Genomic DNA, 26,559 nt, shown 5'->3' with positions numbered 1-26,559 from the left:
GTATCCGAACGGCGCCCGCCCCGATGACCTCGATGACCCCGACGCAACGCAATCTAACGCGGCCTCGCTTTTCAGCCTACCTCATGCCGGCCTCGGCCGACTGCAGCTGCGCGCTGGGCAAGGACCACTACCACTGCGCGTTGGACCGCTGCGGGGCGGCGCTGCGCGACCCGCGCGAGGTCCGCGAGCACCTGCGCGAGCACGAGACCCAGGAACGCATCACCGACGCCTTCTTCGAGGAGGGCGGCTGCGACGAGTCGAGCTGCCCGTACGCCGACAAGGAGAAGCACTACCACTGCAACTGGGACGGCTGCCGCGAGGTCATCCTCGCGACGGACAAGCCCTTCCGCCGGCTCCAGCACTACAAGATCCACGAGTACAGCCGGCAGCTGAACCTCTCGAGCGCCTCGCAGCCGCTCTCCTCGGACGTGACCCTGACCCACCTGACCAACATCGACGCCATGTTCAGGCGGAAGCGCGGCCGGCCGCCCAAGAACCGCGTCATCGAGATCTGGAGCGGCGGCGAGCAGGGCGCCGCCGGCGGCCACACCCAGGACTCGCCCCAGGCCATCTTCACGAGCTTCAAGCTGCCGAAGCCCACGCCGAGCGCCGCGGCCAGCAGCAGCGCCGTCGGCCTCGCGCCCTGCCCCGCGGCCGGGCCCGACGCCGAGCGCGAGGGCAGCGCCTCGCCCTCCGGCGCCGACCCCGTCGGCTTCTCCACCTTCGCCCCGGGTAAGACTCGCGGCCAGGCCGCCCCGTGCGATTGCACTCCGTTACCTCGCTCAATCACTCAAGCAGCCCCTCCGCCCTCCGCAGACTCCTGTCCGGACGCGAGCTGCGCGCTGCGCTCGACCAGGCACCACCACTGCTCGCAGCCCTGCTGCCACTTCTCCACCGACCGGCCGGACCAGCTGCTCATGCACAGCAAGGACTTCCACGACAACGTGGACATACCGCCGGGCTTCGCCTTCTACGACCGCATGATCGACTGCCGGCTGCCCGGCTGCCACAGCAACCGCGTCAACCGGCACTTCCACTGCACGCGCCCGGGCTGCGGCTACTCCTTCGTCCGCTACTCGACGATGGCCCTGCACGAGAAGCAGCACAGCGAGAGCGACGAGTCCGCGGCGACGAGCCTGTCGCTCGTGCCCCAGGAGCAGAAGCCCCGGATACACGTGAAGAACCCGGCAGAGCTCATCGAGGGACTGGACGAGCAGAAGGACGCGGAGCTCGGCAGCCCCGGGGACGCCGGCAGCAAGACCACGGGTGAGGACTCGAGTGTGTTTCTGTAGCGTTGCACGATGGATATATATATATATTGTTTTTTTTATTTTTATTTTTGTTGCGAGTTTGTTGTTGTAGAGCCTCGAAAACGATTCGATAAGTAATTGTTCTATAGTTGATTTTGATCGCACCCCAGCCGCTGCGTCGCCGCGGCGGCCTGGATACGAGTATTGCATGCAGTTTGCACGTAGAATAGTCGTTCTGTAGACGATTCAGAAGTTTCGCAGCGGACGCGTTTTCAGATCTGTAAATACGCGCCGGGAAGACGCGGTGATAGGTGTGTGCGTGTCTGCCTGTGAGCGAGTGTTGCGAGAGACTAGTCTTGGGACGTGAATTTGAAGTGTCGGTTGTTTTGGTTGACTGTTGCTAGTGGTGAGGGCGGCAGGCACCTATTACCCGGTCAGCGGACCGCCGAGCGAACCCGCACTCCCGGGCGCCATACTATCCATGCGAGCTTCCGTGCACCAAGGTTCGTTTCAACTTCTCCTCTTTCTCTTCATTCTTTCTCCCCGAGTCTTTCATTCTCTGACTTGTTTGTGTGTTTTTTTTTGTATCGCTATCATAATGTGTAACGTTTTCAAGAGTGACTATAGATTTGTATTTTGGTCCGCAAGATTCTCTTAGTGCGATGGCATGGCAGTAAAAGAATCTTCGACGCCGATCCTAGCTTCGTTCTCACCTCACGGAGGACAAAAATGAAACATGCATCCCAATCACACGCATTTAACTTTCAAACACCGATCCAATAATCTAACCCCCTTCCATCAAGCCTCCGCTCATCGCACTCAATCGCTGAGCACCAATATTTCACGATTCCAGAGCCCAGCCAGCTGGTGGCGTCGACGAGCTCCATCACGTCGCCCGGCGCGTCCTCCTCGTCCCACACGCTCTACGGGCCCGAGCAAAGCTGCAGCCGGCCGTTCTGCAAGCTCAAGCGCAAGAACCACTACCACTGCAACGCCTGCAACCAGGCATTCTCCGAGCTCGACCGCCTGGTCGCTCACATAGCCAAGCATTCTACAGGCGCCATCCTCAGCCAGCAGCAGCAGCCCCCGCCGCCGCTGGGGCCACACGACGCGCAGCAGCAGCAGCAGCCGACCTCGGCGCCTAACCACCAGCAACTCGCGCAGCACGAGTACCTCGCCCAGCTCTCCCAGCAGAAGCACGAGTTCATGGCGCAGAACGTTCAGATGGCCCAGAACATCCAGAACTTCCAGAGCCAGATGCAGCGGCAGATGCAGAGCCTCCAGCAGCAGCAGCAGCAGCAGTCGATGGCGCCCAAAGACATAAAGCTCGAGCCCAACATCCAGAACCAGTCCTCGCCGAGCATCAAGCGGGAGCAGCCGGAGTCGCACGAGGTGAACAGCATGCCGGTCATGGACGGCCACGAGAACGGGCAGCAGCAGCAGCAGCAGCCGCAGCAACTACCTCAGGTGGTGGCTCCGCCGAACGTCCAGCAGGCGCCCTCGGGCTTCGAGCTCGACCTGAGCCACAGCTTCCACTTCCCCAGCCCAGCGGTGATGGCGGCCATGAACCAGCAGATAGCCCTGATGAACCAGGCGCTGCCACCGTTCCTCCAGCACGGGAGCATGTACGCCGGGGCCCCGGGCCTGATGTTCGCGCCCGGCCTGCCGCCGGGCAACTTCATGCCGCCCGGCAGGGACGAGAACCCCCTGGCCTCGCTGGCCGCCAACCTGAATCTCAAGCGGTCGCTCTCGCCGCCGGACTCGAACTCGCCCGAGGCCAAGAAGCAGCGGCTCCACCACTCGATGCGCATGCTCAAGGACGAGCCCGTGCCCGAGGGCTACATCAGGTTCCGGTTCAACGAGGACTGCAGGTACCAGCACTGCGGCTACCGGGAGCACCAGACGCACTTCCACTGCATGCGCCAGGACTGCGGCTACTCGTTCTGCGACAAGACGCGCTTCGTCCAGCACACGGCCAGGCACGAGAGGCTCGACACGCTGATGGGCGGCGACTTCCAGCAGTACCGGGCCAACGTGCCCTGCGGCAGGAGCCAGTGCGCCTACACCTCCTCCCTGGGCTCGATGCAGAACAAGGCCTCGCACTTCCACTGCCTCAAGTGCGACTTCGTCTGCACCGACACCAACAAGGTCGTGGCTCACAGGCGGCAGCACGCCAAGCTCGACAGCATCGCCGCGGCCGGCTTCCAGAAGTTCACGCCGAGCCAGCCCTGCGGCGCGGTGCAGTGCCAGCACTCGGGCAAGCAGACCCACTACCACTGCCTGCAGTGCCAGTACGCGGTGCTCGGTCTCGCCCAGATGTCGGCTCACAAGTTCCGCCACATGGATGCCTAGCACGAGCAGGACCAGCTCTATCAGCGCTTGCATCAGAAGAAGTGAGATAGAAACTGGCCCTTGGACTCCGTCTGCCTGTGCGAGTGAGAGAGCGAGCGGGAGGTTTTAATACACGCGTCAATACATAGTCAAGAGAGGTTATTTATCGATTGCACAGAGACAATGAACTAAATATTACCTGTACAGATTTTATCCGTAGTCTAGCCCGTAAGCGCTGTAGTCCGTAGCTGTGTCGTTCGTGGGGGAGAAATGATAAACTATGTACATTTTTACTCGACTGTGCATACCTTTTTAAGATGCGTTCTTTTTTAAGAGAACGTCCAAGAGTCTTTAGGCGTAGAGTTTTTAGTAGTCATGTAAGTAGCTAATTGTCGCAATGTATAATGAAACGACGATCAAAGAACCGGGGACTGGGCGAACATTCGTTAATTTTCGCGGGCTGTTTTTCTTCTCTCCATCGATAACCGATGATGTACTACGACCCGAACTGCACCGAGTCATTTGAATTATTTCGCGCACGTAACAAATGCATGGTGTGTGTGTGTGTGTGCGCGCGCGCGCGTGTGTGTATGTGTGAGTCACCACGTACGATAGTGATAGAGGGCTATTTAAGTATATCGCGCGAGAAACAATGTAAAGCGACGACGTGACAGAGGTTGGCTTTTAGCAACGTTCACGGCGACTGATTACTGCACTACTTCGTTATAATGTAGAAAAGAAGGAAAAAATAAAAAACACCAGCGAGGAGGGCAGCAACGATTTTGCCTCGCGCCTCGCCTATGTAATTATGTATGTAAGTAATGCAATACCCGACATTACAGTGAATCGACCATAGGGTTTAACCGATGTATAATTGTATTAAAACTAAACAAAAAATTAAGGAAATAAAAAAGATATTAAAGATACACTCTTCGGGCGCATCGAAAATACGCTTGATCGGTGCGTCGAATATCGTATTACAAACAGTATTGTGAAGATTAATTTATAAAAAAGACTGCCAGCCGAGGCGATTGAAAAAAAAGAAAATAACTCAGAGATAACCTGATATAGGCAATGACAGATCGGATATATTGAACGAGAATAATTTAAAACGGCGTAAAAAAGAATCCGGAGCGAATAAACGCCGCGCTATGTAAGTAAAAACGGTGATAGGAGAAAAGGATCGCTCGAGAGCGAGTCGTTTGTGAGCAAAAGATTTGGTATAGGAGACATAAGTATATATTAACGAAAATAAAAGTATATTCGGCGTATACTATAAACTAGAAAGATGCTGCATCGGATGGGAAGTTATTGAAATTGTTTAATACATACTTGTATGTATACTGTTTTATGTAAATGAATATGTATAATTGGATCGACTAGAATACACACGTTATATTCTACGTTTGCACTATTATTTCTTTGAAGAAAACAAACTGTTGGCAGGATTAAGCTTCGTGATTTTAAAATTAACGTTATAATCCAGCGGCATCCCTGCTAAACAACGTGCGTTTGTATACGAATAAAAATAAACAAAGAGTTTTATGCGTAGGAGAGTGAACGTTCGGAATTCAAATTAAATAATTTTTTTTCTAAAGGATTAGGTGTTAGGGTGCCATAAGGGGCTCCATCTTTTCGGAATTTTATTTGTAGAATTTTGTGCCTTAGCAGAAAAACGGGAAATCATTATATTTATTATTGACTATACTATGGATACAATAACAATATCACTCGCAAAATATTATGACTTGTATATTACTTTTCTACACTTGAAAACAGAAACTAATGAATTTTCTTAACTTGCTACTACCGCGAACCGATGGCAGCATATTTTGCATTGGAAAACATGTGCTGCTTTTTCATTTTTAATTTTAATTCAACATCAACACAGGTCGTTTCACCACACGGATTACGGAACGCATATACACTGATTTTAATAGTCAAATTCTGAGATAAAAGCAAACAATACTTTACATCTAGTGCCTTAAATAATAGAAAGAAATCTATTGGCTGTTGCAAAAACACAGAGTGGAATGTCAAGTGAATAAGAATTCTCGCATGAGCAATGCCGTTGCGAAAGTGTCACATTCGCAGGCACGAGCATACCGTAATACGTATATTTCAGTAAGCATTTTTTTTGTCCTTTCACCTATAATAAAAAGCAGAGTAATCCTTACGCGGAATCCGTCGATGTTTTTCTTTTTCTTTTGGCAAAAGTCGATGCCCAATGTGACGTTTTCGCGATGAATATAAAAGAAAGAGTCAGAATCGTTTGCACAACGACTCTGAATGCTAAAGAAGCAAGTTATCATGACACAGCGAATTCTCGCATTAAAAAATATAGTGTCAAAATTTTCTAACTTTTTCTGGAGATCGTAGAAAATATTTTATAATTTTTTGGTGCAGTTACAACAATACTAGAAAAAACTATTTAAACATACTAAATTTATCATTATTTGGAAATGTATAAAAAAAGATGCGAGAAAATTATCCGATTCGAGCATTGATCCTAATAGTCGATATAATTATTTAAAATTTCCCTATAACAAGTGAGTTTATTCTTCTATTCGCAGAAGTATCAAACGAGTTGCGACGGGTGTATTAAGAATAACAAAAAAGATTAAGAATGCGTACAGACAAGATAAAATAAAACCAGCTACAGAAATGCATCGCGCAAAGAGGAAGAAAAAGCAAAGAAAATGCGCGTGCGAGTCTCCGATGTCAGAAACTTGATATATTACTCGAGTTCAATTTCGCCGCAGACAAATAAATACACGTACACACCTCGTTACTATTATACCTATGAATAGGAAAGAAGCGTATTCCTGCGTGGCTAAGCCCCATCAGCTAGCCAGCCATATGAGTGCCATATACATGCTGCAAAATTCTGAAAGAACTCCAACAATAAAACTGTTTATAATTAATTCTTACATAATGAACGAGACACTTGTTTTACACACGAATCCGAGCAATCTCATGTAGTGAAGAAATTTATACATTTTTTGTTTTATTTTAATTGTTTACTATAGTAAACTTTTGTTTTTATATTTGATTTTCGAGCTACTTTACTTTAAGAATATCAACCTATACATTTAATGTGAAATGTCGTAACTTAAGAATCTGGAGGTTTTTAACTTCTGCGCTTTGCGACAATGTTATAAAATATAAGGTCGCAAAGTTTGATATTCTTAACGTAGACTGATGCTATTATCTGTATGCTGAATTGCGAATAAATTCGTACTCTCGTCTGTAATTATATGTATATCTTTTAATTTAAGGGTATATATGAAAAATGTTTTTATGAATAAAATACATACTAGCATAAAAATTACGATTTTAATACTTTTTTTATTTAACTTTTGGCAACATGCAACTAAATCTTTATCTGAACAAAAGACACAATGGACTGTCCAATTTACCAGGGAATCGACAAGATTTTCCTTTGAAAAACGTAAGCGTGTTACACGACAAAATGAGTGAGTGGTTAGTCCCAAAAGTTAACAAAATATTGTACAATATTGTTAGCTTGTAAGTTAAGCGACGTGCAAAGTAAAAGAATTAAGTTTCGTGTAAAAAGAAGCGCAGAAACTAGCGATGATGCTTAAGGGAAAGAAACAAATAAAATAAAAAGAAAACGGAGAAAAATTGATAATTCCAAAATATAACGAAGCGCCAAAAGTGTACGCACGAAAATATATATATAATATAGCGCAAGTATAAAAATGCTAAGATATCTGACTACAAAGATTTTGCCTATTGATCTAGCGTATTATCTTATGATCGACACGATTGAATATTTCTCAGACGTATAAAGTTATATACGTGTAGTTAAAAAAACGAGTCTATATAAGAGTAGCGAAAGCGAAGGAATCATATACATAACAGAAAGGGGAGGGATATAATTGAGTAACATGATAAAATAAACAGAATAGTATGAATAAAGCGTAGGTACTATTTGAAGCTATAGAATATATAGAATGAATGTGAGAAAAAACCATTATATAATTTTATCGATTATCGTTAATTCATATCTTTTATGATAATTATTATATTATTACTATATTATTAAGCCACACCTTATGTAGCTGTGATTTTGCTTTCAAAAAGTAAAAAATTAAAAATATTTATAGCAACAAAAATAAATAAATTGTTTTTATTTTTTTCACCACATTACGGCAATGAAGTAATCAGAAAATTGTATCCAATGTCTGCGCGCTATAGTTTGTTCGATAGATATTTGTTAAAATCGTTATTAACATTTTCTTTTTTCGGCATTGAAGCTTTACTATTCTGAGATACAGTGATGTCATCGTTAATTTTAGGAAATTTCTTTTAGCTGTTAAGGCTCCTTATTAAGTAGGATTTGGGATCACGCAGAAGGTAATGCACTGAAAAATGGATAAAATCACTGGATGACAACAAAGAAAAAAAGAAGAACACGTAAAACATTGTCTGTAGTATTTCAGGGTCGTGGAGTTTCTCTCATACTACAGTACGACGACCCGCAGCTTCATGTCTTGTATGAGCAAGCTATATATAGATCACTAAGGTTGCTAAAGAAGTTGAAGAAACTGATTAATTTTTATGAAAGATAATGCGGTGTTTAAACGTCGGAAATACTTTGACAATATATACTATATTACTTACGGTTGGAGAAAATTCAACGTGTAATTTTAAAGAAAAAAGTATGAAACATAGATGCATATTCACAAATGTAACTCTAGACATAAAATAAGAAGCGTTGAACGATAACTTGCAGATTAAATTTACGCAAAGATTATATAAACTTATGTTTATTACGTTCTTGTGTTGATCTCGTAATCAAATTAAAATTTGTGCTGTGTATACGAAAGATAAAATCTGATCTAAAAACATGTGTAAATGATGCAAATCGAAATCGAAAGGTCAATTACTAATATGAATCTACTAGTGTTGATAATTCCAAGTATAAATGTAATAAAAGTATCTACAGTCCTACAAAGATCAAAGTACTTGTCGAGTGCAAATGTACCCCAGGGAAGTATTGTGCGCCTTATATAGTATGAAAGGGGACATGGGCAAATAAGAGAAAATGCACTTGCATACACGTACAGTATACCAACAGCATAAGTTATATGAAGAACGTACGCGCGGAAAGATACAAAGTGCAAAAATACGAGTACGCACACGGACCGGTTCAATTATATCATTGCTATCAAATTGTCTTTGACAAAAATTTAATCACAAGAAATTAAATGCTGACTAAATTTGTCACACTGTTGACTACATATTAATTTCAATAAAGTAAAATATTGTTTGAAAGTTTTCCAATATTTGCTAACTCGACATCTACCATTGATCAACACAGCCAGAATTTATTTTTTCACTAAGAAAATTATTATTCAACAGAGTGAAAAATACAGATGCACGATAAGAGGGTCATTTCTTCACAATGCGATTAAGAAACTGATAAAAGGCCTTGAGGTAAACAAAACTCGCACTCAGCTCAATCATCAAGAAAAAAATTAATGATTACAGGAATATTTTTCAAGTATTGAAAATATTGTTTGTTGTACTCACGTTTCAGTGCAAATACTTCAAATGAAAATATATTCTACAACAAGATCTCTTTTTTATGTTATTGCACTAAAGAATTATTTGTTTTATCGATTTCATAATAATCGAATTTGCTTTGAATAATTATCGGATATACACACGAATGATATGTACCAGTGATCAAAACGAGGAAGTTTTTGAAATATAAATAACTAGTGTTTTTCTTTTATCTTATTTATAAAGATACACTAAGAAAGATAACAATTTACTATATTGATTAAAATCGTCTGGAAATAAATGATTAATATTGAGACAGTCAAGGAATTTAATCGGTTACATTCATAGAAAACGCGATACCAAAACTAAACGTGCACAAGTCTGTAGAATAAGGCAAAATTGTTTACCCCTCTCTAATTATTCCTTAATATGCGCTTGCAGACCCGTTCATAGTATCGGCAAGGTCTCTTGCTTCTTAATAATCAAGGACTTGATCGACCCAATTGAGACGTCGTAAAGTTCGCGCTTCAAAACCAAGGCAGACAATCACACACACACACACACACACACACATAGCTAGATAGATAGTTGGAATAAAATAAGCAGTCTACTCCAGACAAGCTGAAGATTTCCTAGACAGCGATCATCATTATCACGCATCACGGGCGTGAGTCTACGAATCTTCGTACCCGACGCAACACGTGCGCGATCATCGGTACACATCGTCGATGCCTGATAACTGCTGCGTACGCGTGCGACAAGCAGGAGAAGAAAATGTATTTTTAAACGCGCAGTTTCTTCCGCCCTCGTTTATAAACTACTCGAGACATTGGCTTGTAAATATTGTCGATTAGTTCAGACACAACGTTATAACTAAAGCTTTAATTGATTACTAGAAATAAAAATATATATTCAATACATTCACGGCTGAGGACAACGGATAGGATCATACAATATGAAGATTCAACATATTTATTTAGTTGTGCATGAAAAGCCCTTTAAGATTTTGTAAAAATTAATACAATTATTATGTCATGATAAATATTGCCTGAAATTGCGCAAATTAATATTCTTTCAAGTGGAACATAGTACAAACATAAAAAAGCTCAATGATTTCAACAGACGCGATACTAACGGCCAGTTGTGCATAACAGTGGACTTTGTCGCCGGCATTAATTACGTCATGAATCAAGGGATCATTACGTACACTGAAAAAAAACACAGTCGTTTCTGCTGTAAAGTCCGGTAGTTTTAACCGTTCTGCCACCGTAACGACTGTTCAGTAAGAACAACGGTGTGCCACTGGTAGTTTTGGCGAGTCCGGACTCGTAAAATTGGTCGCTTACGCAGGACACCAGCAAAAACGACTGAACTGATTCTTTAAAACTGCTGAACTCTACGGTTATTTTGGCGAGTCTTCGTACAATGACGGATTACTAAACGGTGCGAGTTCAGTTAAAATGGCTGTTTTTTTCAGTGTAAAGGTAAATACACGTCTAGAGTTTTATCTTGAAGAAGCCGTTCAACTAAGGTAATTTGTAAAGTACCACTCCTTTTGCACGCATGGATTAAAATCGATTTTCCAACTCTCATGCCCGTCTGTGCTTGATCGACACTTATTGCGCAGGTGATATGATGTGAAAATTTAGTGTATATACGCACGTTCAATAATATAATGCGCAATGACAAATAAGGAAGTAAAGTAAGATGAAATGATCGGAAAATTTGCGTTAAAGAAGCGTTAAATCGCAACTCAGAAACTATTAGTGTATTTGCGCGCTAGTATATTTGCAGTCTAAAAGTTAATCATTTTAGATGGATGAGTATACCTGGATGTACTCCTATATTTAATAATTTGCAATCAAAGCAAGTAACACCGAAACTTAAGTAACATATAACTAAATCAATTTACCTAACATAGCAGTAATCTATAAGATTTAACTTAAACGGATTTGAAAAATAACATTATAACATACAGTATAATAACTAATGACGTCAAAAACATGCCAATACATTTAGATTAGAGAGAATTCTCGAATATTTCCGAGATTCATGTTTCTTGATTAAACATACAAAATCAGGGAGGTTAAAACAAAATTTGCCTTTCTTCGTCTGTATTTAATTACGAATAGATTCTAATATATAAATAGATGTTTTTATTTGTAACAAAATATATTTTGTTAAAGTTGAAAATAAGCTATGAAGGTCTATCATTATTAGGGCTTGATGCAATTGCAAAACACAAGTAGTTTGAAAACATGGTCGTTAAATCGTTTGAGCTCATGCAGGGGAGAACTTTCCAGAGCTAAAAAAGTGAATTAAATAGCGTCGCTTCAAAGTGCAAGCAAGCAATAACTAAAAATAATCATTTGTTCATTTTAATTTATAAATTTAATATTTCAGTAAGTATTTAAAAAAAAATCATCAACGAGACAAATATAGGGTAAAATACAGTATCATTGGTGCTTGTTTTAACAAACCATGCTTGAATAAGGAATTAGATTCCGGAGAAAGTGGAAAAAGTTTTCCGAAGAACATCAGAACAAGAGCGTAACGACGAGCCTCCTATACTTGTGGGATTGTACATGTTGTGTTTCGCTTTCCAAGAGAGTATACGGCTGCACCGAGAGCGAGAAAGAACCGAGGCGTGGGTCGCACGGGGACCTTGCGCTGTTCACGTGATCGAAACGTGGGCCACGCACTCTCTGCTTTGTAACTATACGTATGTATAGAAGTTTCAGGCAACGTCGGCCCGACTGACACGGGATATATATAATAACGCTCTCGGTTCTCTTTTCGAGTGTCTTCTCCTTCCGTTTATAGGCCGGAACGACGCACGAAACGTGGGCCTTGGACTACTCCGACCAAAACAAATTCGGCCTTTCGTCTATATCCACTGCGATTTGACTAAACCTAAACTGAAATTTGCATAGTTTTAATAAATTTGACGAAAGTTTAACATTTTGAATAAAATTTGCTTCTATTTGCAAAAAAACTTAAAATGGCTGGATATCATGTTTTACAAAATTGATGCTATAATCGTCAATCTGCACATTTCGACAAATTGAGACTTAATCCTGATAAAACGTTATCAATTTAAAAGATTTTAATAGTATGAAAGTGATGTAATATTGCTGTGTTGTTTCGATTATTTTTTCATTACTTTCGTTTGCGTTCGATGCATCTACAATTGCATACGTGTAGTTAAAATCATTGTTTAAATAAATGATATTGATCAAAATACTTTGATTGTTGAAAATACGTAATCAATTTACAAATAAACCAAAAACGTGTTTTAGGGAAATTGTAGTGTTTAAACATGGGCTCCAGTAAAAATATAAAATTAGGTTACTGGTTAGTAAACGATTCCAGACATTGAACGTGATCACGTGTTATCTTATGTATTTCTTATTGAAGGCGACGTAAAAAAGACGTTTTCTAAATAGTTCTGCGTTTAGTTAAAATTTCCTTATTATTCCCTTTGTTAAAAAAAAAGAAAAAAATACAAGAGCACTACACAAGCATGACATTGTGTTCGTGAAAGCTGGGTCAACAAAAATAAAACGCATATCTTGAACAAACAAATTTGAACTGTATTTATGCTTGCAAATTACATTGCTTCGGTCGTTGCTCCAAAGCAAACACCAGCCAAAAAGGTACAAAAGTTTTTCAAAATTCAAAGGTTTCATTTCAAGTTAGTAAGCCGTGTGTGTAAAAGATCAAACAGAAATAAATGTCTACGTGGATAAAAATGGATATGAATTAGTTATATCCATGTAATAATGGTTAAAGCAGCGGTAAAATTAACGTTTAGAACCGAGAGCATATTTTACGCAGCAGCCTCGCAGTGCATCATCAGGTGTGAGGCTCCATTCCGTTACTGCATCACGTGCACAGCACACAAACTTTATCTACGCTTTGCGACGTGTCTAGTCGTTGTGGGATTTTCCACGAGACACTGTCGACTACTTGATTTTCACACGTTTTCCTTCTCTCTTTCTTTCTCCGCGCTCCCCTTCTTTCTACGAGACGAGTCGCAGTTGCACGAGTCACATTGCAACGGCAACACTATACTGCACACATTTATTGTAAATCAAAAGTTGTTAAGAAGTACCTCTTTGAATTTACGACGCTATTATATGATCCACTAGGTATAGATAGATCAAGTCGTGCTTAACTATCACTGCATTTACGCCGCTGTCCTGATGTACTAATATATAAATGTTTTTTTTTTCAAAGGAATAATGCAAGAAATGCATTATTACAGAACTAATTATACCGCGATCGATATGATTAATCATTTAAAATCGAGCTCAACCCAACAATTCAAAAAATTAAAAATTTAAAAGTTGCATAGATAAAGATACATCTCGAGATACATTGTTTTGAGAAATTAATTTGCCTACCATCTTTAAAAATCTGCGTCACTTGGAGGCTTATCAGAGTTAACATGGTCGTTTTGTAAAATGATGACAAAATAATGTCCATCTCTACGCGTGCCCGCCACATGTACAGTGTCCCGCTGCAACTAACGCAATCTTTCCCTCTCCCCGGCATGTTCGATGGCCTTTTGAGTTTTACAGACGCACTCGCATAATCTTTGCGGTAACAGTCAGACAGACGGCCAGACACGCGAGAGCGGCATGAAAAATGACACAAGACTGCGAGCAAAAGCTTGCGCTGGAGAAAACCAGATTTGAGATAAGTGAGAGTCTATCCTCGCTGGCAGAAACGGCATCGATCACCTTATCGCGTAATTTTCCAATAAAAACAAAGTGGATCGATAATGTCTCGCACTCTTCCGTTACGATGGTATTATATAGTTTGAAGAGCGTTCGCTTTCGGCACCGTGCTAACGATCACGTCTCACTTTCGACCTAATAATGGAGAGGTATCGGAGAACGTTTCTTTTTTCGAAACGAGGGCAAGTCGTCGAACAAAGGACGAAAGGTTTCGAATTTGCTCTCGAGTTCTGCGATGAGCTCAAGGATGCGCGCGCATATCTTTGCACTTTACGAGAGGAAATATTCATACGATTCGGTAACTGAACTTTAAACTTTGATTACAGTTTACGATGACTGTGATGATTTCAATAACGTGCAATAAAAATTAAAACTTGCGTTGTCGCCTGTATTTTAGTAAATATATATAATAAAAATGTACAGCTGATATTTTCTAAGAATTTCTCTATTCGACAATTCCAATGTTAAATGCAAGGTCATATTGTACTAAATATTCTAAAACTGTAGTGGCAAAACAAGTTTACGTTACTTCAATAAAAATATTTTATACGAACTATTCACGATCCTTGCAAACAGCGAGTAACTTATGCAATGTTCCATTAAAAATAATAATCTCCCGCCTCTAATTCTTTGGTGCTTCTATACTCTTTACTGTAAACAATAAACAAAATTTCTACAACAATTGAATCCGGATTATCTTGAGAGCTATCTATAGCGATCAATGCGATTCTCGTATTCAGAACCGCTCGCATAGAAGCATAGAACAAAAACGAAATGCCTACGTGACCGGCGCAACGTCCGCCTTGGCTGCTGCAGCTCTCTGCTCTCATCTGGCGTTCTAGTTGAAGAGCTGCAGCAACATACCGTGTATTGGGTACCTCAATAGGGACTGCCCTTTTCCTACGTGTGGAAAAATCCTATACACAGGCCTATAGCTTTCCATTCGTAAGCGCAAGATCTACCCGCATTCGAGGTAGCTTTAGAGTATTGTCTTCTGCTTACATCTCCTACAATGTCAGTGGAAAGAGGTCTAAAACCATGCCTCTGTGACGAACATAAATCAACGTCCTATAATAAGCGATGAACTTTTTATAAATTTGTTCAGTTACCAGTCTGTTCTGGACTTGAATGTTAGTGTCAGGTTTGCAGCCACTACAACTTGTTTTTACTTGTATTTTATTTCTAAGAAGAGGTCTCACCTCGGGGTTTGCAATTCAAAGTTTTCCAACTGCAGTCGTGTAAATCAATGTAAACTGTTCAGAAGCGCAAAAACGATATGCTATCAATTTATTTGATTTATGATAAAAATTAAAAATCAGCTATATATGCATTCAAGTGAAGGAGCCTTTTTGTCGATGAGTGGGCATACATACAAAAGTATTTATATGTCAGATTATAAATTATTACATCTTTGTAAAGACGACTATAAAAAAAATTCCAAAAACAACAGGGGCGTATTAATCACGCGTTGGAAAAATAAAATATTTCACGACTTATAATAAAAGAATAAAAAAAAACGTAAACGTTTCGACTTACCGCTCACAACTGCGAATATCTTGGAAAAGTAGCTCGCAGTGATGCCCTTGTTATATCAGCATCATCATCGCCGTTAGCGGCGGCGGCGGCATAAAAAGGCGGATGAATGCTCTGAAAGATACAAATTTATTTTAGATCACTCATTTATGCAACGCGGTGCTGCCTGACGCGCGCAAAAAAATGGGGTTATGATCGATTAAAAAAAAATGTCAGTATTATTCTTGCAACTATCAAATTTCACATTACGCGACATTAGAATTCGAAAAACGTCCTCGTGGAGCTCGCCTCCTGGGTCAAGTCGAGCTCAACGGCCAACGACGATTCACATAGTAACACCGACGACCGCGTCGAATCTTCGACGCAAGCATTGCCAACGCACACCTAATTCTTGCAACAAAAAAACCTCCAGCCGTTAAATGCCCGCGAATAGCGCCCTCGCCGAGTTCACCTTCCACATCGCTATAGAACAAAAAACCTCCAACCGTCAAGGCGCGCGAAAAATTTTCTCGCCGAGTTCACTTACCAGATCAACGCCGGGATCGACGGCACACTGCGACACGGCGCCGTAGAACAAAAAACCTCCAGCCGTCAAATGCCCGCGAAAAGCGCTATCGCCGAGTCCACCTCCTAGGGCAACGCCGGGATCGGCAGCACACTGCGACATGACGCTGTAACATCAACGAAGCGACCGCTTACAATGAAAAACTTCCGACCGTCGAAAGCGCGCGAAAAATATCCTCGCGTCTCATCTCGGATAAACTGAGCACACTCGCGCAGCCTGCACGAAGCGGCCATTTTTTTCCCTAAAAAACCGCCAACCGCCAGCGACGCGCGAAAGACGCGTCCTCGCGGAGCCCACCTCCTGGTTTACGGTCGAGCCCAACGGCCAACGACGGCACTACACAATAACACCGACAAACGCGTCGAATTTTCGAGACTGAACCTCGGGGATACCAAGCTTGTCAGTGCACCTTATTCTTGCAACAAAAAACCTCCAACGGTCAAAAGCGCGCGAAAGCGTCCTCGCCGAGTTCACGTCTCAGATCAACGCCGGGATCGAGGGCACACTACGACACGAGACCGACGAAGTGACCGCTTACAATGAAAAACTTTCAACTATCGAGAGCGCGCGAAAAAATGTATCATCGCGTCCCGGATCGACCCCGTGGTCGACGCGATGGCACGCACACTCACGAAGCCTCGCCGCGCGAAGTGACCGTTTACAACTGAAAAAACGCCAACCGTCAGGGGCGCGCGCGAAAGACGTCTCCGCGGAGCTCGACTCCTGGGTCAACCTCGGGGTCGACGACACGAAGGACCGTTTCCCTCACAACGAACGGATGTCAGAAGGTTGACCGAACTTGTCTTTATCTCGCGCACAAATACTTTTTCTCCGTCTTTCCCAAGATGGCCGCCAACGATTTTTTACGTTTCACAAAAAACGAATCGAGTCGAGCCGAAGATTCTTATTTTTCAGGCAGCGCCAGTAAACTCAGTTCACTCGGGTGAGCGAGTTAGCCCTTTTATCAGCAATAATCATCTCAGGGCAGACGATTGGAGATAAACCTTTGGCCGCGTCTAACGGTTTTTCGAGAAAGCGAACTAAAAGCTGCGAAAACCGCGGAAGGGCGTTCCCGGTCTTTCCTGTCCTAACTTGCACAGCGAGTAGCTTCACAGGGACTTCCGCACGCATATAGATTACCTTACTATCTTCTCCGAGATCGGCGCCAAGGCTGCAGCTCACACGAGTACCAATGTCCGCGGGTCCACCTCCGGGTGGCGAAATAATCGGACTCGAAGGGCAGGCGATTAGGAGGCAGATCCTGATTTTCTGCCCTAATGACACTATAACGGCTCGACCGGCGGACAGAACGCCGGCAAGCCCCTCTCTCTCTCTCTCTCTTCGAGTCTTCGCCCTGTTTCCCCCACCACTGCCGCTCTCCTTAGCCGCCGCCGCCACAGCAGCGCGCAGGCGCTTCGCGACGTTCGCGTTCTTTCTCCCGGCAGCGCAACGCTTGGCCGTCATTCTGTGCTCGACTTTCGTCGGCGTCTCACAGGCTTCTCTGCAGCAGTTTTGGCGTGCGCTCGCCCGACTCGACTGTGTTATCAAGAGAGACAGGCCATTGCCCAGAAGGTATACTCTGTGTGTCTTGGCGCTCGGCACTCCAGTCGTTGTTTAGCTTCCGTCAACTTCTGATCGCTGCTGGCTACGAGGAGCTGTTGTGAATCTATCAGGACGAACGAAAGTTGCCGAGAGGAGGAAGGAATAATATGGGCATATTTCGTGAATTCCCAACGGTTTTCAATCTCTACAAGAAGTACAGTTAGACGAGGTGGCTGAACGAAGCTTCTTCAGGGAAGTTTCAGAGCTAATCAAGTACGAGGGAGTCTTCGCCGCCAATAAAACGCAACGGTCGGACTCGGAGGAGAAACGGAATACCAAAGATACAAGCATAGGTGAGTCACTCGATATACCTTCTTTGCCTGATCATCGATTTGCACCCCTGGCCCATGTAGCTTTCCATTTTTAATAACACGGCATGATGGGAGGTTAACATGTATAACGATATTATTTTACGGTGGTCATTTTTTTTTCATCGCACTCTGCCAGTCCTTGTGTGTACACGTTTATGTGCGTACGTGCAGAAAGTCAGAGCATGTGTGATATAGCCTCGGTGACCTCCCTTTCGGCGCTAGCTCGTATATCCATATATACGTTCACCTACACCCGAGGTACAGTGTGGGTGATGTACGTACATACCTACAGCGCACAGCACCTAGAAGCTTCTAGCCGCTCGTTTAGTCGGTCTTGTTGCCATCGCGTCTGTTCTCCAGGACACTTAACCAGCCCAATGCCGAGCTTCCGGCCTCGATTAGGAGCTGCGCCACACGTCCAGTCTGCATGCACAGGCCAATTTTGCCAATGGGGTCGATACGATAGATAGAGCGAGATAGACGGAGACTGTATGCGCCGCGACGGTTAAAGTCGAGGGATAGCGCGGAGCTTGATTTATTTGTGCCGCGAGCGCCGTTCGGTTCGCAACTTATGTGCTGTAGCCGCGGACGAGAAAGAAAAATACACACGTCGCTCGTGTTCGTTCAACGTTGTTTGCTCTCGAGCGCAAACTTGATACGTAGGTAGACGTAAACGCGAGAGCAGCTTCTAACAGCAAAAAAGGTGGGCGAGATAGCGAGGAAGACTCGCTGACTGTTGCGTGATCTTTCAAGAGAAAGGCTTTTTCAAAAACCTGTGCGATTTCATTAACCGGCACTTGTCGGACTCTGAGTGTAAGTGGACTGGGAGGATGCTTTGCCTTGGTTTTTTTTTTATTTTGCTTGGAGTGTATTGCAATCATATTGTAAGAGAAGAATCTGTTTCATCATGAAATGTCTGCATTTATTTTGGTAAAGGTTGGTGCATTTTGTTTTTGTACATGTTGAAAAGTAATTCACATTTGTAGTAAATCTTTTTGAAAACTTACAAATTAGACGGCCAATTTTGAGTTTAAGAGTGATGTAACTATGATCACTTTTTGCATTGGAGATTGCTTGTTGGTTAAATATAAAATTTGTGGTTTTTTTTTTGACTAAAAATAAAGATGAGAGTTGCCAGCAATTACCTATCATTAATGTCCATGTGATTTGTCTGATTAGTGACCAAAGGTCAGAATGGAAGAACTCGCATGAGGAAAACATTGTGCAAAGGAAGATGCTGATAAAGACAAATCTGGATAAGCAAATTCTAGTTGAACATCCAACACGCAAATATGCATGTGTCTAGACTCTGACTACTTTATCAAACCATTTACTCCTTAATCTAACTTTTTTTAGTAAATTAAAAGCGATAATACTGCAATCATAAGAGTTGCACATACTCACGTTTTAGTTTTAATCTTTTCTCTGGGTTATCAAGAACTCTGACTTTTTCAAAAAGAGTTCCTGTGATCAAAGTTTGTCAGTTGTCGTGATACCAGTTGAAGGTCTTTGTGAATCTGGCAACACTCAATAGAGATAATCATTTAGTTGTGTGAGAAAATAATATATTTTCAATTGAATAACTTTGTAAACTTTGAAAAAGTTTGCTACAAATGTTGCATGCTCACAAATAATTTAAATCATAATTTTTACTTTTTGCAGATGTATAACTAAATTTCATAGATTAATGTAATCATATATGCACTTTCAACTCATTAAATTCATTCATCATGCACCAAGATTTCATCAGCTTTCTTTTTGTTGAAGCTAAAAATAAGTATATTGATTAAAATGAGTTTGGGATATGGATGTCTGGAATAGCTGGTTTCAACACTACATTGTGTGGAATAATCTTAATTTTTACTGTTCCCTTTTGTTTTCAGAAGTGATAACTGCATCCGGTGAAGCAGTCTTTTATTTCGACAGTCACGCAGAATAACAGGCACTAAATAAAGTGAAATCAAAGTTTCTCTGGCATTCTGGAAGGTTTTGTAGCCACCAAGATGAATAAGTCCAGTTTTATCCAAGAGGAGAATACTCCAGTTAAAAAGGCCCCTACATTAGTCAGGCGTGTGTCCGACATGTTCAAAGGTGAGATCCAAGTACTATTCTACGATTACTAATCTTTCTAAGGTATATTATGATAATCCAATTGTGAACAAAAAATTAAATATTTTATAAATATCTGTTTACAGATGGAACTTACAGTGGACCACCCTCTCTTTTCTCTCAAAAAATTCGACATTGTTGTCAGAATTTGAACTTGCTGCCGTATCTACTTTACTCTTTTGAGAACTCCAAATCTCATCCAATAGCCAAGAAGGTTAACTTGTGCTTTAATTTAATATTAAGAAACTTTGTGGAGCGACTTTTGTTTGTGTATGCAAATCTAAGGCGTGCAGCTTTGACTGGACTTCAACTCAAATCAGTACCGTCTTCCAAACCAGAAACTCAGCAACAGAAAAGTACTGTTGTTAGTGATACAAAAGCCAGATTAACCAGCCTCCAGAAACGAAAGCCCAAGCAAAACTCTGTTCTTCTAATCATTGCAATTTATCTCGCGCCCCTTATATTATCTTTTCAATTAATTGGACTATGCAGTCTACTTATATTCGGCAAGTACACCCCTGGCTTCATTTTTCTTGTAACGTCATTAGTGTTTCTTGGGTACATATCGATGAAAATCATGTTCCATGATACAGTAGCCGTCCAAAGGGAAAGGGAAGAGAAGAAACAAAAAACGAAACAAGAGTAAATTCATTAGGGCCTTAAGCATTCAATTTTAAAATATATGTATCCTCCTTAGTTGGCAGTGTTTGTATTTTACAAGTTATTTGATCACTAGTACCATTCTAAAGCAATTTTTTTGACCGATCTGCTCTGAACTTGAAATCAATTATACATTTTGAAACTCTGTTTTGCTTGGTATAAATGCAATCACTTAAATGGTTTAATAGATTTTGAGTTCTTGGCAAATCCAGCAATGTTAACTGTAAAAATCTGAGTGAATTGCAAAAAAAAAACAAATGTATTTCAATAATAGAGGATCTTAGTTCTCAAGACTGTCTTAAAGTGTTTTGTATCACTGACCACATAATCTTGACTTATGTGAATAATTATTATTGTTGAACGTCATCAATATGGCAATGATAATTATTTAAATAAAGTATGTAAAACATTTCTTGACATCAGTGAAACAGAATACTTTAGAATCCTAAGGAAGAGGATGCGTTCATTATCTTTTTTCTTTATACTTGCCATGAGTTTCCGCATTAGTTACTGTTTTTTTTTTTTGCTATAAAATAATTCTCACTTGTTTTTGTAGCATCTTCTTCCCATTGGTTAAAGTTAATTATAATTAGTTTTCGCGATGTACTTCTGCGCCGAATTTGAATGACTCTGTTGTATCCGTCGTAATAATTTTATACCATTTTGAATGCAAATTAGTTTAATAAGTAGACTGCGTATGGTGATAACAGATATGAACGTGCGAATAAATGTATATACACAAACTTCATACACATATAATCGAACATACATTTCTTACGGAGAAAAGAAAGAAAATAAAAATGAATCATGAAGTTCAAAGGCTAACTTCGAAGCCGATAAAGAACTTTCATCGCATTTAAAAAGCGTAATAGTGATGTTTCATAAGCAATCTCTTGAAGGCTAAAACCGCACGTATTTCAGCGTTGACTGATGAAATTGAAGGATAATTAGCATAAGATACCTTATCCTCTACAGTATAAGACTGAAAAAATCGTTTTAATGTAGTTGTTTGTAAATATGAAGAATGCGAATGAAAAAATATAATAATGTAGAGCTATTCCCTAATTTGTTACGTTATCAGTCTAACATTTTTCTCACATGCATAAATGCGGCTCGCCGTAAACGTATCATAGTTTAAATCTGGATGTGTTTTTTAAATTAAAATATTTAATTCGAAATTATTTTTTAAAATACTTTTTATTTATTATATACAAAAATAGAATATCTCTTTTCACATGTTGCGCTGAAGTAGATTTAATACTTGCAATATTAAATCTATAGTAATGTACACGATCTCGGTGAAAATATCTTTGTGAAATCTTGGAGTATCCAGTTTTTTCACTAAAATTTTGGGAAATGCTTGCTATGTTTATTAACATGAAAATTTAACGGAAGAAGAGATTATCTCTATAAAAATATTATTTTATTACATTTTTTTTACAAAACTAGTTTAAAAAATTTATTTGTGGACATAGATCAAGTTTTATTTGCAATGCAATACCCTTGACTTTGCAGAGCAACGAATATTGTCACCAGGCTAAAATAGAATTACAGAGAAATCTAAACGGAATTGTAGATCCGTCTGATAGCCACGTTTAAACAGTGGTCGTCACATATGCCAGTAGGCGTTGATTGTGAGGATCAAGCCGAGCAGACTGCCCATCCAGACCATGTTCCATTGATTGCCGGTAGACGATCGATTCGCATAGGGGCCTATCTTGGCTGCATAGGCAACGACGTGGGCCACGAAATTCTGCTCGTGCGTTGTGTGAAACAGATGTGCGTACGGCCCTGGAGGAAAAGGGATAAATAGGATTGACACAAGCGACCCCGTCTTTCTTAGAGTTCTATGAAATCCATAGATATAGTAATTGTAAGCGTTTCTTAGTCCAGTAAGTCATACTCGCGTTAAATATCGTAATGCCTTTGTAATATACGCAAAAAATATCAAAATGAACAAAATATATCGTATGATTGAAAAAATTATTCTATTCAAATAATCCTTGTGTTTTTCTTCCGCTGAACCCCACTTTTACGTTCCATTTTACTCAAAACAGTAGAAAAATTCAATATAATCTGAACTTATCGAACGCTCTGTGGGAAAAAGAATTTGTCAGCTTCTAGACCAGTAAATATGTGCAGTAATCTGAGAGATACATTGGACCAGCTTGTTCAGCTTAATCATTATTTATGAGTTCAGAGAAAATTATCAGTCGGTACTCGAAAATTAGCGAACAAAGTTCATAATAGCGTCACAGCAAACTGAAGCTGATAAAATCGATTTACTTTAATTTATGGTATACCTCTGTATAATGCGATAGTACAATGTGTATGTACTGTACTATGGAAGAAGACAATTGAAAAGACAGCACTAACCGAGCGCATAAACAGCTACGTCACCGCCTCCGTGATGCGCCTCGTCGGTGATGATTGCTGCCTGCTGGCTGTAAGTAAATTCCGTGGTGTCGCTCTCGTTCGGATTTATTCGCATGGATTTGTTATTCACCACTTGATATGCAATATTGTTCGGGCCACCGGTGCTGTAGGACAACGTCGTGTACGGGATGTTCTCGATTTTGGACACCTCGGCGATTCCTAAGCAATGCAGTATAATAGATGCGCATAAGTATTTTCCGGCCGCATGAGCAATCGAAAGTTGAAAATTATAAATTCGTATGTCCACCGTCAATTGTTTTCGCTTTTGATCGTTTGAAAAAAGGATAAGACTCATCGGCTAGGAGTGCCGGTTATGAAAAACAGAGCTTTAGGATGAATCATTTTCATCATTATGCGCGCGGCTTGTTTGTCGACACCATGTAACTCGGGGAAAGTCTTATCGATCTCGAGGTTCGTGGGGAAACACTCTTGATCTCCTTCGAATCCAATTCAATTTTGTGCATTAAAAACCTTCCAATCGCATTAATTACATTTTTATTATGCTTCCAGAGCTTCCCAGTCGTCATCAACGTGGGTATTCCCGATCTCTCACCTAAAATATCTGCGCCGCGCGCGCTGTTGCCGTTGAAGGCAAGCGAGTGCGTGTGATCGCTGGTAACGATGACCAGCGTGTCCTCCGAATCGACCAGCTCTAGGGTGGCGTTTATCGCGTCTGACAGCCGGACCGTCTCCAGCAGAGCCTGTGCCGCGTGGCCGCGGTGATGCGCGTAGTCGATCAGTCCACCTTCGACCTGGAAAAATACAGCAGAAGAATGGCCCCGATGTGAGCTACGTTATTAATAAAAAGTTATACGTAACAATAGTTTTTGCTCGATCATTTTAAATCAATTTTCTTTTTCATGTGTTGTGGACAAGGAATCCGAAGAGTAATTCTTTTAACTCTACTGACAATTTTTTTGTTCTTTATCTTCATTGCATCAGATAGAGAGAAAGACAGTGAGTGCACAATGGATTAGCACTACTAAAAATAAGTTTTTCAACGCTTAGTTATCACAATGATGTAATTAGTTATCATAGTCGACGACTTTCGTGTGCAAATTTCAAGATTATTAAAATAATGAATGTCTGGGTAAAGTCTAAAGCAGCTGATAAGCAACACAAGTGGTATACACAAGGCCTCCCGGGGACTATAGTATGCATCGCGTGATGCTAATAGTATAGGTACATCAGAGATAGCGTAGATTATTGATAAATTTTCAATTACATCTTTCATTGATTGTTTAATCAGTTGGTGAATACAATCTTTATCAAGTTTCTAGACAATCTAATATTATTTTAATTTCGCAACAATATCCTCACTGCACAAATGTCCAATTAGGGTAGATTAATTGTAGATTGCATTACTTACCACGAGTAAATATCCTTCATCTGACTTTTTAAGTATTTTCAGCGCTGCCACAGTCATTTCCTCCAAACTAGGTTGGCCCTTCGGGCTCTTGTCTCGTTTAAAATCCATAGGTATGTGCCCGTTGGCGAAAATTCCTAGCAGATAATCGGTCTTTTTGTGATCGACTGCTGCCAGTTCTTCGTTCGTTTGCACTACGCTAAATGCTGCATTCTTTCCTTTTTTATCTGTTATCCAGTCGTTAATCAAATCCCGGCCGTCCTTTCGACGGCCTGCCCAGGTGTCGATGGGATCAGTTTCCGTTTCCCTAACGTGCGTTTGTAGCATTTGCCTACCACCACCCATTATCACCTGTTTCAACGAAGTATTGTGTAATTAATTAATGGTTTAAGTTTGAAATAATTTTGTTGCCCAAATAAGTGCCTATAAATATTTTATGTCACGATGTAGCATAACAAACCTTGATGCTTTTTCCAGGCTCATTTTCTATCAATTGTCTAGCTATATCTTTACATTTAACAGCTTCCTTAGGCATAGTGCTTTCACACTCCCATTTTCTATTCGGGCCGTACGAGTATAACGGTGCAGGTGTTGCGTGAGTCACTCTTGTAGTTGTTACAAAACCTGTATGACATACATGCGTCTAAATGAGTTTTTCCTACTGACAATCAAATCAATTGAAAACAATGAGAAATCAAACGTCCATTATCAAATCGTACAGAAGATTACGCTGAAAATTAGATTCAATTCATACCGTTCTCAATCAATTTTGCAATTTAAATTCAATTTTGTATTAGTAAAAATAGCATCGCCGTGTAATCAAAATTCACATTGTTAGTTGTTATCGACTGAGCTATGTTACAGCAGAAACCTGTGCTCTTGCCGGAGGCTTGCGCCCAGCTGATGATAGATTCAACCCGGTTGGCGGTAAGAAGGCTCGCCTCGCAATCGTTTAGTGCCACATTCGCATCGACCCCGTGCACATTGTAATTCGTTTTTACGCCACCAAACAAGGCAGTCGCTGTTGATGCTGAATCTGGTGCTTGCTTATCCGAGTTGTATGTCTATGTAATATTAAATAAGCTTGATATTTCAAGGGAGAGGTTAAACTTCTTGCGAGTGCGAATAGTATCAAAAATTGCAAGTACCTTAAGTAGGCCTACATGCGGAAATCTCTCCCACGCTAAGTAACTATCTTCGCCATTCCGATAGATCCTACTAGCTGTTATTGTATCTGGACTCATGCCATCGCCAACAAAAAGAACGACGTTCTTAGCCGTGTTTGTGTTCCATGAGTATGACAAAGCATCTCGTAACTCCTTGTCAGCGACTTCTTGCCAATGCTTCTTGTCTGTGGGAAGTTTTCGTTTATTTTGTGTTTCTTTTATAGAATTCAAATAAAAACAAATAACGTAGTTACGTACCTTCCTTAATTCCGCCAGCAAAATTAAAAAGTAACAACAAAAACACAAAATTTAAACTCCCCATACTGCTCTGTTCGACTACTTTTCTTCCACTGACTGCCTCTATATCATCTTATGAATACTGGGCTGTTTCGATCGTGTATTTATATTTTATGATATGCAGAGCTTATCTTCTTACAAACAGCACAAGGCATACAGAGCTTCTTGAGAGTTAGCAATTGCTTAAGGGTCATTGTATTTAACGCAGTGGTTTGTTTAGTTTAATTCATACTTCGCGAGATGTATGGCGTTCCCAGCTTGTGTCGCCCTCTAAACACGTGATTCTAGTTTCGGAACCAGCGTTCGGATCAATAATTATAGACATTACATTTTTTATTTATATTTCTGATTTTTTGCTATATTCTTCGATTTAATTAAAAGAATTTTCATTTATTTATGCTTTTAATTTAAAATCAATCAACTCACGAAATCGATACAACAGATACCCCTGTTACCGACTCGATATTTTTTCTTTACTTACGTGAGAACACGAGAATAGATATATTTAATATTGTTGGACAAATTGACCAACGGTTCGAATAAAGTTGACGTAAAAAAATGAGACTCCCATGAAAACAACAGAACAGAGTACAGAAAAAGCAAATCTATAGACCTTGCGCGATGTATAATCCAAGATATTACATTGAAAACATTGCAAA

General features: G+C 41.2%; 3 protein-coding genes and 2 long non-coding RNA genes across 13 annotated transcripts in view; 2 read left to right on the top strand and 3 right to left on the bottom strand.

The window, feature by feature from the left end:
- LOC100116283 (zinc finger protein castor homolog 1) overlaps positions 1–4,984 on the top strand; it is a 61,717-nt gene extending 56,733 nt beyond the window's left edge. The window contains exons 9-12 of one of the 2 annotated variants that reach the window (XM_031931115.2): positions 76–732; positions 817–1,266; positions 1,655–1,753; positions 2,104–4,984. In XM_031931115.2, the coding sequence (XP_031786975.1) occupies positions 76–732; positions 817–1,266; positions 1,655–1,753; positions 2,104–3,602 (2,705 nt within the window). In that variant the 3' untranslated portion in view covers positions 3,603–4,984. The remainder of the gene's footprint in view (positions 1–75; positions 733–816; positions 1,267–1,654; positions 1,754–2,103) is intronic. The other variant, XM_031931116.2, reaches the window with a different exon arrangement.
- LOC103316196 overlaps positions 1–17,364 on the bottom strand; it is a 130,460-nt gene extending 113,096 nt beyond the window's left edge. The window contains exons 1-4 of one of the 5 annotated variants that reach the window (XR_512251.4): positions 17,094–17,279; positions 15,915–16,059; positions 15,392–15,502; positions 11,330–12,026 (exon numbers count right to left, since the gene is read on the bottom strand). This is a non-coding gene — a long non-coding RNA (uncharacterized LOC103316196). Of the gene's footprint in view, positions 1–11,329; positions 12,032–12,681; positions 13,187–15,391; positions 15,503–15,914; positions 16,060–17,093 lie in introns of those variants that run through there. The other 4 variants (XR_001729197.3, XR_512252.4, XR_001729198.3 and 1 more) reach the window with 4 other exon arrangements.
- Positions 3,921–8,317, bottom strand: LOC116738594. The gene is made up of 2 exons (XR_004344987.1): positions 8,229–8,317; positions 3,921–8,134 (listed from the first exon to the last, which is right to left on the bottom strand). It is a non-coding gene; the product is annotated as an uncharacterized LOC116738594 (long non-coding RNA).
- A 2-nt stretch (positions 17,365–17,366) lies between the features above and the next one.
- LOC100679562 lies at positions 17,367–22,618 on the top strand. Of its 4 annotated transcripts, none has more exons than XM_003426568.5 (3): positions 17,367–17,848; positions 19,750–19,957; positions 20,062–22,618. In XM_003426568.5, exons 2-3 carry the CDS (start codon positions 19,870–19,872, stop codon positions 20,619–20,621), a joined length of 648 nt encoding a protein of 215 aa, XP_003426616.1. In that variant the 5' UTR covers positions 17,367–17,848; positions 19,750–19,869; the 3' UTR covers positions 20,622–22,618. The 4 variants fall into 4 exon arrangements, with proteins under 4 accessions (XP_003426616.1, XP_032456285.1, XP_032456284.1 ...); XM_032600394.1 differs by lacking the exon at positions 17,367–17,848 and adding an exon at positions 18,176–18,569; XM_032600393.1 differs by lacking the exon at positions 17,367–17,848 and adding an exon at positions 18,176–18,679.
- LOC100116428 (alkaline phosphatase) lies at positions 21,147–26,151 on the bottom strand. The gene is made up of 8 exons (XM_001600880.6): positions 25,862–26,151; positions 25,586–25,788; positions 25,309–25,501; positions 24,898–25,061; positions 24,441–24,788; positions 23,625–23,823; positions 23,012–23,230; positions 21,147–22,426 (listed from the first exon to the last, which is right to left on the bottom strand). The coding sequence occupies exons 1-8, from the start codon at positions 25,923–25,925 to the stop codon at positions 22,245–22,247; spliced, it is 1,572 nt and encodes a 523-aa protein (XP_001600930.2). The 5' UTR covers positions 25,926–26,151; the 3' UTR covers positions 21,147–22,244.
- Positions 26,152–26,559: the final 408 nt, after the last annotated feature.

Source organism: Nasonia vitripennis, chromosome 5, assembly GCF_009193385.2.
Source record: "Nasonia vitripennis strain AsymCx chromosome 5, Nvit_psr_1.1, whole genome shotgun sequence".
NCBI classification, from domain to species: domain Eukaryota; kingdom Metazoa; phylum Arthropoda; class Insecta; order Hymenoptera; family Pteromalidae; genus Nasonia; species Nasonia vitripennis.
Note: the sequence above shows the minus strand (reverse complement) of the source record. Positions and strands in the feature narration are given on the sequence as shown.